The sequence below is a fragment of the Podospora pseudopauciseta genome, chromosome 1 (assembly GCF_035222475.1).
Source record: "Podospora pseudopauciseta strain CBS 411.78 chromosome 1, whole genome shotgun sequence".
Lineage (NCBI taxonomy): Eukaryota > Fungi > Ascomycota > Sordariomycetes > Sordariales > Podosporaceae > Podospora > Podospora pseudopauciseta.
In genome coordinates this window covers 7,817,297-7,830,895 of record NC_085892.1, presented here as the reverse complement: position 1 = coordinate 7,830,895, position 13,599 = coordinate 7,817,297, and the positions used below count along the sequence as shown (strand labels likewise).

The 13,599-nt window shown below is 53.0% G+C and overlaps 2 protein-coding genes across 2 annotated transcripts; both read left to right on the top strand.

Annotated features, from left to right (window-relative positions):
- Nucleotides 1–2,526: 2,526 nt before the first annotated feature.
- On the top strand, nucleotides 2,527–5,279 carry QC763_121400 (uncharacterized protein). The gene is made up of 2 exons (XM_062908728.1): nucleotides 2,527–3,714; nucleotides 3,893–5,279. Exons 1-2 carry the CDS (start codon nucleotides 3,640–3,642, stop codon nucleotides 4,820–4,822), a joined length of 1,005 nt encoding a protein of 334 aa, XP_062771851.1. The 5' UTR covers nucleotides 2,527–3,639; the 3' UTR covers nucleotides 4,823–5,279.
- Nucleotides 5,280–10,642: 5,363 nt separating this feature from the next.
- QC763_121380 (uncharacterized protein) lies at nucleotides 10,643–12,280 on the top strand. The gene is made up of 3 exons (XM_062908727.1): nucleotides 10,643–11,330; nucleotides 11,386–11,665; nucleotides 11,719–12,280. Exons 1-3 carry the CDS (start codon nucleotides 11,279–11,281, stop codon nucleotides 12,044–12,046), a joined length of 660 nt encoding a protein of 219 aa, XP_062771850.1. The 5' UTR covers nucleotides 10,643–11,278; the 3' UTR covers nucleotides 12,047–12,280.
- The last annotated feature ends 1,319 nt before the right edge of the window (nucleotides 12,281–13,599 follow it).

The window sequence follows — 13,599 nt, the reverse complement described above, 5'->3', positions numbered from 1 at the left end:
TTGAATGATGATGAGGCTCTCAAGTGAATAGTCTGAAGTCTTATCTTGCAAGATAGGACAATCTCCGAGTCCCGCCGGGTCTCGAGATCCCACGAGGCGAGAATCCGATCCTGTAATAGGCAAGGCCTCCTCACCGGTTCTCTGGGATATGTTGTATCCACTTACGCGTTGGGGAGCTTGCGTCTTGGCGCAGGATAGAGCATCTAGAAGCTGCTTCACAATCTGTTGTGTTCACAGCTCCAGTATCACCATGGACCTGCGTCATGAGGTTCCACTTGATAGTGGGTGACCTTCTGTTGCTCTTCAGTCCACTGTATTCTGTCGTGGAGGGTTACACTTCTAGTATATACTCATCAGGAGTCTTCTCTACCAACAACTTCCTCGAACCACCAAACAATTCAGTAAGAAGCGCACAACGCACCAAACAACCTCTACAATGCCCGTCTCCGATATCACCATCGACCTGGACCGGAGCTCAACTCCGTTTCCAAGATCTCGCCGCTCTGAGAGAGCCCACGAGCAGGTCGAGGACTTCAACCGGCGCAACTCCTCGCCTCGGAGATTTACCTCCACCCCGACCAGAAGCCGCAGGCTGAGCCCCAGCCCGACTCGATATCGTTCTGCCGCCACAATCGCTCGCAGCCCTCCCAGATATCGTTCCCCTACCAGGATCACTAGCGCTCCCCGCCCCCGCAGGATCAGCCCTAGTCCTCTTAGATATCGCTCCCCTACCCGACTCCTCAGCTCCACTTTCCGCCGTGCTCCCTCCCCCTCTCCCTATTTCAAGGAGACCCGTATCACCGAGGCTCGTCGCACTACCACGTACCACCTTACGAGCCCGGTGAGCCGCTACACCGAGACTCGCACGACGTACCGCATTCCTATCTCCAGACCTCGCACTCCTCCTCGTGGCTCGATTGGCAGCCCCAGTCGGCGTATCACATTGCCGCGTCTTGTCGATATCAGGTCTTCTTCGGAGATCTATAGCTCGTCTCGTCGATATGACTCGTACCCGTCGACAACCAGGAGCCCTGGCCGCTCCACCGATAGAAGCCTGTTCACCCGTCGCTATTAGGCAGAGACAATTATCGCTCTGTTACCTGGGACTGCTCTGGTTCCCTGGTAGAATAGGGAAGGGATGGTGGCGTCGGGAAAGGGTAGAGCCTGGATTGCATCACAACGAGCGCATCGGGATTCCACCGTTTCTAGCTCAACGAATTGATCGCTTTCGGTCGGCGCATCCTGGTTCCTAGGGCATGGGAAAACAAAACCGGGCGTTGAGAGCGATAGGGCTGGTTTCCCAGGGTAGTAGCATCAGCCATCGATGAACGTTGTCTTTGCCAACAACCACGTGCTTGATGTGCCGAAGTGATGTAATGAAGTGCCTGCGCTCGACCTCAGAGGCTCAGATCTCCACCACCAGGATCCTGACCAGTCACCTCCCTTCCACCACCACGAGGCACTTCACCAGACAACCACCGAAACTCCAAACACATCCTGCAACAGTTCGAACAACAGTTCGAGGCCACCCCACGTTGCGGCTTTCGGCAAAACCATTCATCAAACCGGCGATCCAGCCTTGTTTGACTCCATCGTGAACCCCAGAAGACAGGCCCCACCATCTAACGAGAAACGGGGGCCGGTTCATTCAAGATCCACCCGATCTGACGATCACCACTAAGAGCTCCACCCTGGGTGATCTTCCGCCAGCCGGACCCAGCAGTACGGGACTACAGTTGATCCAAGCAACATTTTTGACAGACAGCCAGGCCCTTGTGATGGATACTATTGTCGTCAATGCGTTCCCAGCAAGCCCAGGAAAAAGTTCTGTTTCATCAAGCCCAAAGTTCATGCACAGGATGTCGATCAGGAACGGGGGTTGTTACCGAGCCGGCACTTGATGCTTCTGAAGAGCTGCATGTCCACATTGTAGTTCCCCCACCAGCCGGCGAGGGAGGAGAGCTGAAATCTCGCGAGCGGCCAATGATAAAATCCTTAGCTCTGCTTTTCATGTGAAAGGCCGGCAGTCGGGACAGCTCGGGTGGAACCTGGCCGCCGATACCCTCCGGCTCTCAACTGCCAGTCCCGTCTCCGGAAGGGGGCACCGGTTTTCTTGGCATCGATCGACCTCCGAAAGGGACACCGATACCCTAGAATGAAGAGAATTTAGAAATCAACTCAGATCTCGATCCTTTGCAGGATATTGCCTCGGCGTGGCATTGCCTGGTGCAAAAGGGAAGAGTCATCTCTTATTGTCGTGCGGTTCTTGGAGCCAAGCCGTCGGTCCCTTATAAGGAGCTTGCGCGGAGGAGTTTGCAAAGTCGTGCTATGCACGATAATTTCTCGAGATAGTATTGGGGTCGCCATCGCACCAAAATTGGGTGCATGGGAACATGTTGACTAGCAATTTCTCCACGGCAATGTCCGGTCACATGTTTTGCGGGCCACGTGAGTGGGTCAGTTTGCAAAGTCGACCCATTTTCTTCAACACGAACCAGAGTCGACCCAGAATCCACATTCTCTATGGCGTATCGCGTTCACTGCCGGACGGCGCCTCAAGCTGGTAGTTCTCCCGCAGCTCTTCCACCCATAGCCCCCCTACCTAGTAAAATGTTCCCCCGCGGCCAGCGTCACCAGGCGATCCCGTGCGCTTGTTGCGCCAGCCAAGGACTTCGGGCTTGTGAATCGTCGATGCCTCATATCAACATCTCACCATGACAGTCGACAACGAGCCGTCATGCCTCACAGCAAGGCGTGGCCCCGGGGAGGAGATTGGACGGGGAACCTTCTCGCGCTGCACCGGATGCCTTTTCCCAACGGGCGCCTTGAAATGACCGCGGCCAGGCAAGGCGCCGGTCGACGCTACAGGCAATTCCCGTTGATGGAGCAGCTGGGAAGAGCCTTCAGCCGGTAAAAAAGGGTGGGGAGTCGTGAAGTATCGGGATCAACTGTCAAATGCCACCACGCCTCTAGAGCTGCCATGGAATTCTGGATTCCTGGATGGTAGAGTCTGGACGTGAAAAGGGCATTCATCGAATTGTGGCTTTGTTCAAGCTCCGGGAGCATGGGTCTTGAAGGGGTGTTGCCGAGAGGAGCGCCAAGGCCACCCACCGGTGAGCTCCGCACCAATCACACGGCAGCTGGCAGTGGTGGTGCCGAGACATTGCACGTATTGCGGCTGCGGGTTTCTCCTTTGGCAGCTGCCACTGAGCTGGCTCAGAGTCTGGACCACTTGGGAATCTGCCCACTTTGCTCTCGTACGACCGTCAACCTGGAAATGGTCAGTTTGGCCCCAAGGGTCCGATTTGTGCCACCATCCACTACCGTGGACGGCCATGTTCCCCAGTGTCGCCCATGGCCGCCCATGGCCGCCCAGCAATGCGCGCCCGAAGAGTGCCGAGCGCGCGGCGAGCTGCTGGGACGAAGCGAGGGCATTTTCAGTCTTTAATAGAGCTCGAGGTCCCGTCCCTGAGGCTGGAAATCGGACCATCACCATCACCAGCACCAGCACCAGCACCATCATCAACATCAACGTCATTGACAACACCACCCGAACACACAACCCCAACTGACACTTGCCACTTTCGTCTGTGCTAGCATTATCTCAACAGCAGACAGACCACCACCACACCACCAACAATGTCTGGACTAACTATCAACTCGTCGACATCATTCGACCCATATGCCACCACCTCCTTTGATGCTGCCCAGCTTGTTAGTGACCTTTTTTCCTTGTGTCTTTCACCATCTTCTTTCCCAGCAGTGAACGGTGCGGGGTATGGTGTAGCTGCCTACCTACCCCTGTTCAATACGCACCTGGACTCTCTGCATAAATACCCATGTGTAACTATAACATACATGTCTCGGTCAGGAGAGCTAACATCATCGACAGCAATCATACTCTGACTTCTCACCCATCTTTGACAACTTTGAGGACTTTGGCACCGACTTCAACTCGGACTCGGCAGCCTCCCCCATCTCCCCCATCTCTCCTGTTCTCTCCTCAAGCTCCTTCAGCTACCCCACTGCCGACCAGTGGGTTGACTGGGACAGGATCGAGCACTCCCCAGAGCCCGAAGCTCTGTTCAAGACCAACCCCTTTGACGGGTCCATCTTGACTAGCAACGCCACCAGCAACAACAACTACCTCCGCAACCCGTCACTAAGCCCCGCGGTCAACCCCATGGCCACCGTCATTGGGACCGAAGGCATCGACAGCCAAGCGCCCCTCTTCCAAACGGCGCCCATCATGGTTGCCCCTCTCCCCTCCCAACAACAGCAGATGGCTGCCTCCATGGACGATGCCTCCAAGAGGTACCCATCCCGCAACCTTAAGCGCAAGACCTCAATCCCGTCCGAGGACGACGAGCCCCTCCCCGCGTCCAAGCGGTCCTCCCCCCCACCAGCAGCCGCCCCTCGCCGGTCCTCCAAGGACAACTCCGCCGCCGGACCCAAGAAGACGGCCCACAACATGATCGAGAAGCGGTACCGCACCAACCTTAACGACAAGATTTCGCAGCTCCGCGACGCCGTCCCAGCACTCCGCATCGTGGCGCAGAGAATGGAGAACCCCGGCGCCTACGAGGAGAATGGCGCCGACGACATGATGGCGGACGAGATCCTCGGCGGTCTCTCCCCAGCGGCCAAGCTCAACAAGGCCACCATCTTGGCCAAAGCCACCGAGTACATCATGCAACTGGAGCGGAGAAACCTCGGACTGGAGACGGAGAACAATGCGCTGAGGGGGAGAATGGAGGGGTTGGAGATGCTTTTGATGAGCAGAGGCGGCCCTCAGCCACAGCAGCTTCCTGTTTGGAACTAGAGCTGTCTGAGAGAAGAGGGGGGGTTGGTTGGACTGTGAAGAAGGAGTGGTGGCTCATCATTGGCTTGTTTGTGGCTGGCTTTCTTGCATTGCATTCTCCGGCGTTGTGAGGTTATTTCTTGGGACATGATACCACATCATTGTTTTGGGTCTTTGGGATTTAAGCGGGGAGTTTTGGAGTTTTTTTTTCTTGGTTTGGCAACTTCCAGCGATTTGCCTTCCCTGCGCCCAACATTATACCCATTTACATGTTGTTTGTATCATTTTTGAACAGGTGGGATCATCAAAAAAAGGTGTGGATCTTGGATAATTTTTTGTTTTCTTTTGTGGTATATACATTACTTCTTATTTATCAGCTCAACAAAGGGCTTGGATTCATAGTTTTTGGAAACGGAAGCAGATCTTAAAAAAGAGACTGCGGATGATGAATAAATTCAAAATATTCTCACCTCTCCTACTTCTTGTGCTTTTGAATTTCGTGAATCAGTCTTTGGCTCTGGAACCATAGCATTGTCAAACGTGCATCATTGAACTAGGTAACTTCAACAAGAAAAGAAAGGAAATTGGTTTCATATTTTTAGGTTTACAGAGTGTGATTATCGATCACCATCGCCAACAAACACGAAGCCTCCCCCTGAAAAGAAAAGGTCAGGAGTACTCTGCTACTGAGGCTCGCCAAAGTATGACCACCACGGTCAAACCCACTTTGCTTCTGTGTCTTTTCTAATTACCTTCCTTGTCTTTCTCTCCCTCTCTCTCCCTCTCTCCCTCTCTCTCACTCTCTCTCTGTTTAGTTACCTCTCCACAAAACCCAGGCCTGGTATTACCCCTTTGAGACCTCCCCTGCTGTTCAAAGCAGGAGTAAGCTAACTACCGAGGTCGTTTAATACTTCTTGGAAGAAGAAGAAGAAGAAGAAGAATAAGAAGTGTAAGTGTAAGAAGTGTAAGAAGATGGGTAGTAAGCGCCACTGCTACTCTTGTATTCAGTAGCTTTATTGGTGGAGGTGGATGGTCCGGAAAATGCATTCCGGCGGGTGGAGGAGGGGAAAGGGAGGAAGTCAACTCCTACGACGGCATTGCGCCGGGTCCTTTGGGGGGTGGAGTAGGAGTTGTTTGGGTTGTAGGAGGAGGAGGAGTAGGGGTTGTTGTTGTGGTTGTTGTTGTTGGAAGGCATCTTTGTCCTGACTGGTTGTGGTTTTGTGGGCTGAGTAGGAAAATAAGATCGACTGGTTTTGTGGATATGTGTTTGTGTTGTTGGTAGTGAAGAGTTGGCGATGATGATGGTGATGATGATGATGATAATGATGGGAAATATTGCCTGGAAAGGGGTCCAATATGATGGTTAAGTACTTTCTCCGTTGGGTGAGGGAGGATTTGGGGGACAATACCATGATAGGATTTGCAGGAATATGCCATGGCTGACAATAAGATTGTCGACATGTAAAAAAAAAGTAAAAAGAGGGGGTGTGTCTTTGTCGACGAGTCGTTCTTTGTAACCGTCCACAGCCAGCTTAGTCAGTCGGGAAACCGACTAGGTACCCGACCCTCCCTCTTGGAAGTGTGAATGACGGGGCCCATTTGGGGCCCTTGTGGGGGACAGGAGGTCTGAAGCCGTGTGGCAGCCAGCTTTTTAGCAACCCGACCGGAAGCTACCTCGAGGTGCTGTTAGCTCGGGCGAGCACCCTGGACCAGAGCAGCGATTATTTTGATCGGTGTGTTGGTGCAAGGGCCTATTTCCGCGACTGACGTCGTATTTCCAGTCCATTGCCACGCTATCCGAGCTACCTTTTGAACTTGAGTTTACGCCAGCTCTGTCATGACGCATCGGACAAAACACATGTGCGGGCTGTTGGCATCGACACAGAACTGTAGTCCATTCTGTCTTTCTCCTTTCTGCACTTTTGTACTCATTCAAAAAGTCTCTTCACATGCCATATTCATCAGCAACGATGCCTTGTTTTACGGGATCTTCTACCTCGGTCCCGCCCGCCTTCACCATCACTGCCGCCGCCCTCGGAATGCCCGCTGCTGAGCTTGCCCAAACTTAAAATCTAGCAAGTCTCCTCTCTGGTAGCCGTATTCTGTTAAATGACTCTTGCTTGGAAAAGCCTGACGTGATCTGCTGGTACGCCACTCCCTCAAACCGAACCTGAAAGTCTCGTCTTCTTAGCGGGATTCGTGATCGGTTGATGTACTCTCGCTGTTGAGCTTCTGTTAGCCACCCCCTTCGACCTCTCTCGTCACCCACCCTGGATTCAGTCCCCCGTCCCCCGCCGTTCTTTTCCTGCGACCCGTTGTGCAGCTCTGCCCGCTTCGAAGCTGTGAAGTGTCTTGTGCGAAGGGGGATTTCTACACTATGACTCGTCACGTCGTCGTGTAATGTCATTAGCTCCTCACGGTCAGTTGATGCTGCCGCGCCGTAGAGGGAAGATTGGGAGGGAGAAAGCTCGCTCAAGCTACCGGCTGTCGCACCGACGCAGGTGTTGGGTGACCAGCCGGAGTTAGGGATTCTGCGCTGCCGCACTGGTGGTGATGATATCGAGTGCGAAAGCCTTTCAACATCGGCATTGTCCCACTGTTCGAGTTTGGCTGGTGGCGGGGAGCGGCTGGCGGTCCGTTGGGAGTGCGGTGGTCATAAAACCGGTGCTTACCAGCCGGCCAGGGGAGCGGCGGGACGATTCGGGGCTTGAAGACAATGCGATTACTGGCCTTATTCGCTTTTGACACATTCCGTGAGACTTTTTGACGTACAAAGCGAGAAAATAATGTCGTTATTGTCTAGAAAACTTCAAATATTGAACTTGAGGGTAGTCGATGCTTTTCAAGAGACTTTTCCAGTGTGTCAAGGTAGAAAGGTGTACAAGTCTGCAACCAATTCTTGACCCAAATGGTTGGGAAATTCAGAAGCTTTATAGATCTCAAGGCCACTGTGTGCTGGGGCCCCGGAGAGCTTTGATTCTCTTGTCTGAACATATTCATGTTGTCTTATTACTGCCCCGCTGCCTCCCTGTTTACTTGCCTTTCTTATCATATAGTAGAAGGCTTTAGAAGAAAAATCATAAGCGTTTAAATTATATTCTAAAGGTCTTTAAACTATCTTTTACAGCCCTTAAACTATCTTTTAAGCCCTATTAACTATTTTTAACGTCTTTGCGTTATCCTTTAGAGCTCATCAAGTACCTTTCAACCCACAATAATTATGCTTCGTAATATACTTCAATTCTATATTAACGGGGTGTTGACAAGATAAATAGGGGGCTCCGTATAGGTTCTCTCTTGTTATGAAGAGAGTTCCATAATGTATGTGAAATGAAGACAAAAATATGTTGTGTCGGTTGCCGTACCACCCTTCGCGTCTTTCTTCAGTCCCATCTTGTGGTCGCTCCCAGGCCTCCTGATGCCACCTTTTCATTAGGCCCACACTTTGGTTGCTCCTGGTTATGGCCTTCCTACTAGTATTTCACACAGTGGTAGGATTTAGTTCTGCTGCTAAATTTATTCACTGTTCATAACCCTTTTCGCCACTTTTGCGCTTCATTTTCCAGGACAGTGACCTCGCCCCACACATCTCGCTGCCATAGCTTCTGACAAATTTTCTTCCGACCATCTACTTCTTTTGTGTCAACAAGATCGTCACCATGGAGAATGATACGAAGCCGTCTATGGCCCAACCTGAAGCTCAGGTCATCGGCAAGGAGAAGATCCGTGCCAATTTTCGCAAACGACGCTCCACCATGGTTGCCATAATGGCTTCAAAGGTACCCGAGTTGGAAAACGACGAGTATGCCGCTGAAAGGCTCCATAAGAGGCCGGTAATAAAAGCCTGCGCCGACCTGTATGCTGCTGGTTGGAGATCGACTTACGCTGCGACCGATGGGACCTCTGTGGATAGCAGTGCCACCCCCAAAGGGTTTCATTGGGTTCGAATATTTTGCGTGGCTCGCCGACGCAAAGTTTTGGGCCAGATATGAGAAGAGATTGGATCCTGATGACCGCACATTCCCGTGTGAGGATCAGCGACCAGACAAAACCAGCGTGCCGGTGTCAAGAGATTATTCGAAATACTGCGAAGAGAAGGCTGAGACGGCCTTGAAGAAGCGACATCTGGTGCCTGAGGATTACGCAACACCAGTGGCTGAGAGGATCAGGCTCGTTCCAAGCTGGGCTGGGCCCAAAAGCAAGGAAGAATGGTATGTGTGTAACACTGATAGTACTGGAGCCAGGGCGCGCCAAGCTGACCACCGATTTCTACTATTGCCAGATCCATGCAGGCAGCATGGAGTACATTGTTCCCTGACAAGATCCCTCCTGTAGCTCGATTTGTGTTCAGGCTTCCGCTCCGTACGTCCTGGGAGAAGCTCGCAGAACAGTGGATGGTCGAAACGTTGAATGCCACTATCAGCAGTTCTGTAGTAGTCAAACTTCACAATGGACAACCCAACAGGATGATTAGCGTCATGTTTACTGCCAGTGCTAACCATAAAATCACCCGCCACTTGCGGGACTTGCACGAGGTGTAGGTAATGTCACGGAGATGTCATGCTGGCTTCGGTGCATGGCTTCACTTCACGCCAATTCACGAATACTTCGCCCCACAACAAGAGATTGCTCTAGAAAACGAAATCGCTGAAGCTGAAGTTTAAGGAAAGAGAGGAACTTCCTGATAGTCTCAGCTCTCCAAGCTGAGAAGTGTTTCCGCGGACGATGGAGGGCAAGTCTTACCACATATCTCACAATCTGTCACGCCAGACATTATGTTCGACTGACTGGGAAAGGATTGAACAGGGTCTAGTTCGGAGAGCATTAACGGGTGAAAAAAGAGTGGTCATAGGCCTTGTCTAGAGGACGCATCAACTCGCAACTTGGGCGCCTTGACAAAATGGGTTTACTTTCTACCAAAATCCCTCAACCAGCAAGCAGGAGGAGTTATTTACTGATCTGTAGCACCTCAACCTCATCAGACTTGCCAATCTCAGCTCTCTTATCATCCGTGGTGTCCGCAAATACACGTGCGTTTGTCCCCCCTGAACAAGTGCCCTTTGGTCTCCAATGAGCCAAGTACCACAGGCTTGGGTAAGCAAGCTACTAGCAAAGGACGCGGATAGGGAGTCTCAAACAACGTAGCATGTATCCATCAAGGCGTGACTTGGATGTCCAGTTCTCGGAAGCAGATATACCGACCATGTATCCATCCAGGTAGCAAGCGTCAAGGTTTGAAGTCTCGCCAGGAGAAAAGGGAAAGTCGTAGTCGGTTGGCCAGAACACAGCGGTCATCACGTTACTCCATGGGGCAGCACAAAGGACCTACGTCGCCACCACATGGCAGCGGCTTGTCGATATTATCCCGCCAAGAGGTGTGAACCCGGGATATGGGTTCCAGAAGAAGCCTTCTCGAAGGATATCGTCTGTCTTGCGCCATGGCGGGAGCCCGGGTGGTGGCTGACGTCGCAGGCATGGATAAAAGCAGAAGGGAACAACGAAGCAAGGCAATGTAAGAAGATGAGACGCTTTGTAGTATCCTTTTGGATCCAGCCTCCGGGACCTCTTGTTCAAGACTCGGGGCCGATGCCACTGTGACGGTGGTTGGATGGGGGTCGTCGCCACGAGGGCGAGCCAGTCGGATTCGAGGCGATTGTTGTTGATGCTGACAATCGAGATGATTCGCACGCATCGCCCTTGCGTCGTCACCACGTGTCTGGAGAAGACAACGTGTGAACCTGGAAATAGCAGCGTGGTAATGAAACGAATTGGAAGCAACCCCCCCCTTTTCTGATGAAGCTCTTGTAGAGAGAAATTCCCGTTCCAAGTTCGGGGTTGCGGCTCCCTGGGCTATAGTGCACGATCTTTTAATATACCGACGCCATTTATCCCTCGGAGGCTGGCCTCTGGCATTTGTTGTTTGCCCAGATTCCCACCGCCCTCAATATGCGCGGCTAAAGTCGACGCTCATCTTGGAAGGAAGACCGCTGCTCTCCCATGCGCCGCCCCGCCCTTCCCCCCGTGGAGCGTCACTTACAACCCGCAACCGCCTGCAACGGCCCAGCAGAAACCACGACGACGTTCCTCCCTTCGAGGAGCAACCTTCTCCGACTCGAAATAGATTAACAGTACCCCAGAACATGGCGTCACGCGATTAAACCCGTCCAACAGGCGTACATTCAGAGTCTTGGCTTTCAGAATTTGCCAGCAATTTTGCCTCCGAACCTCCTCCGCCCTGGTATTTCTGGGATGCTTGGTTGCCCACGCCCGCGATCCAGTCGAGATGCCGACAGCAGCCCTCCCGCTGTACTTAATCATGGCAAAAGTGCATCCTTTCCCCGTACTCTTGCCGTCTTGGTCAACTTGGCTTCTTCCGTCCCACCCAGACTAAAAAAGAGCCCTCTGCCGCCTCCACGTCTTGTCGCGCACATCACCTAGCCGCCAAGGTTCTCTTCTTCGCCAACCTCGTGGTTCGATATGCTCTGGACTTTGTGGTTTGGGCTCCTCGCGGCCCTGCTCAGCAGAACCGGTGAGTGGTGGAGGTTGTTTAAATCATGGGGGTCAGAGTGCTGACCTCGTTGAAGTGACGGCGCAGGCTAATGCCATCTACCGCGACCCCGACACCGGCCTCGTGTTTTCTTCCAACTACGTGCTGTACAGGGTAAACCAGGGCATCACGTACCGCGTAGCCATTCCGGCCAACGTCCAGACCTACACCTCGTACGATGCCGTTATCCAGGCCGTCATTCCTAACGATGTCGGTTGGGCCGGTATTGCCTGGGCTGGCTCTATGCCCAGGAACCCGTTGACTGTTGCCTGGAGAAACAGCCAGAACCAGCCGGTGCTCTCCTCTCGCTGGGCTGGGTAAGTGGTGGAAACTTGTGAAGTGGATGATCATGCGCTGACAACCTTTTCAGTGGCCATATCACCCCCCAGGCCTACAACAACGCCCAGTACACCCTTTTCAGGACCGGCACCAAGTCCAACGGCACCCACTGGCAGTACACCGCTCTCTGCAAGGGATGCACTTCGTGGACGACCGACACCGGCGCCTCCCGCTTCCTGAGCCCCAGGGGAGGAAACCGCATGGCTTTTGCCTACTCCCCCAACCGTCCTTCTTCCCCCAACAGCCCCACCTCGACCATCCCAATCCATGACGTCCATGGATACTGGCAACACGACTTCTCGGGGGCTGCCAACCAGGACTTTGACGCCATTGTCGAGAGACTTGCGAGCGGTGTCTAAGCCAGTCCAAAAGGCATGGGGGAGAATATTTCGGCGGGAGTTGTACATACATGACTTGGAAAGCCAGAGGCGGCCGTTGGATCGCACCAAGAGGGTTTTTTGGAAGCGAAGCACTGAGGTCTCTGGACTGAGCATATAGATTGCATGGATTGTCTGGACATGCGTATTTGTTCTGCGTCATCATACCCCTCAAAGACGGGTATTTGAAGAAAAAAATCACAAGTCCTTACTTCAAGAACCGCCCGTGGCCGAAATTACTGTCAAGAACCATTCTCTGAGCTGACGACGGACATCGAGATTGGCTTGATGCTACCCAAGAGAAAAGTACCTATGCAATGATTTTATATGAAAAGCCAAGTTTGGTCGATCCATGCGCCCCTGACAATCACTTTTGGGTAGCAGAAAGGAACTTGGCGAAATCTTTCGGTGCAGAACTGACACGACCAGTGAACAATTGATATAGAATATTACCAAGCATACAACACACCACTATCACATGCCTACATGCCCGGATGCAGGGGCTTCATAAACGCACTTAACCCTAACCCACCTATCCCGCATCTCCTTTGGACGAACAACTTGGGCCCAAAACATCATTTTGACACTGACTGTGGGCGAATCAACCCTCGTGCACTTCGGCTGACTTACACAACATTTGTGGCCCAAAGCCGGGATCTCGGTAGCCAAGGAGGTGGCCTCAGATGTTGGGTTGCTCAGCCCGGGAAATCCACCATGGGGAAGTCCGCCAAAACGAGGTGCACTTACTGAAACCTATACCATAGCAGTGCAATCCACAGCAGAATGCACCCAGCCGTACAGGGTCAACCAGCTGGTCGTCTTGGCCGTGCTCGCAGTCTCTGCAGCCATATGCTGCTGGGGCGAGCGGTGGTGACTCGCACCTTACTCGGCCGCTCCTTCTCCCTCTCCTCTTCATCGCCCACGTCGAGAATCCGTCGCCGCTTCCAGCCCTTCTGCTGTGCTCTCTTGGACACAGCATCTTCTGCAGCGGCGGAGACCTCTTGGGCAAAGCTGACGTGCTTCTTAGCCGGGCACTCTTTTTCCTCGTCTTCCTCGGATATCCTCCGCCGCTTCCTCCTGTGTGGGGCGGCCAGAAGGCTTTCGGCGGACAGCGGTGGTGTCGGGAGCCAATATGTTTGGCGTGGCCTCCGCGGCCTCCGGGGCCGGTCTGATGCCACTGGGTTCTCCGGAACAACTCTGGCATCAATACTGCCACCTTTGTCTTTGTCGTCGTTGTTGTTGTTGTCGCTGCTATCGTCAGAGGTGGCCCCCTCGAGCTCTTCATGCGCCTTTACCTCGGCATTGCGCTTCTCTTTAATCTCCGGTGGCGTGTGCCCCATGGGCCATTCGTCGGCGGCATTTTGATAGCTCCTTTGGAAGGACGGGCGCAGCGCCTCGTTGGTCTCGCCATCGCGCCACGGGTTGATGGCGTACTTCCACGGCTGGTTGTTGTACGTCAGCTCGAACAAGATGATGCCCATGGACCAGATGTCGATGATGGAGTGGTCGTAGTTTTCCAGCTCGAGCTCGGGAGC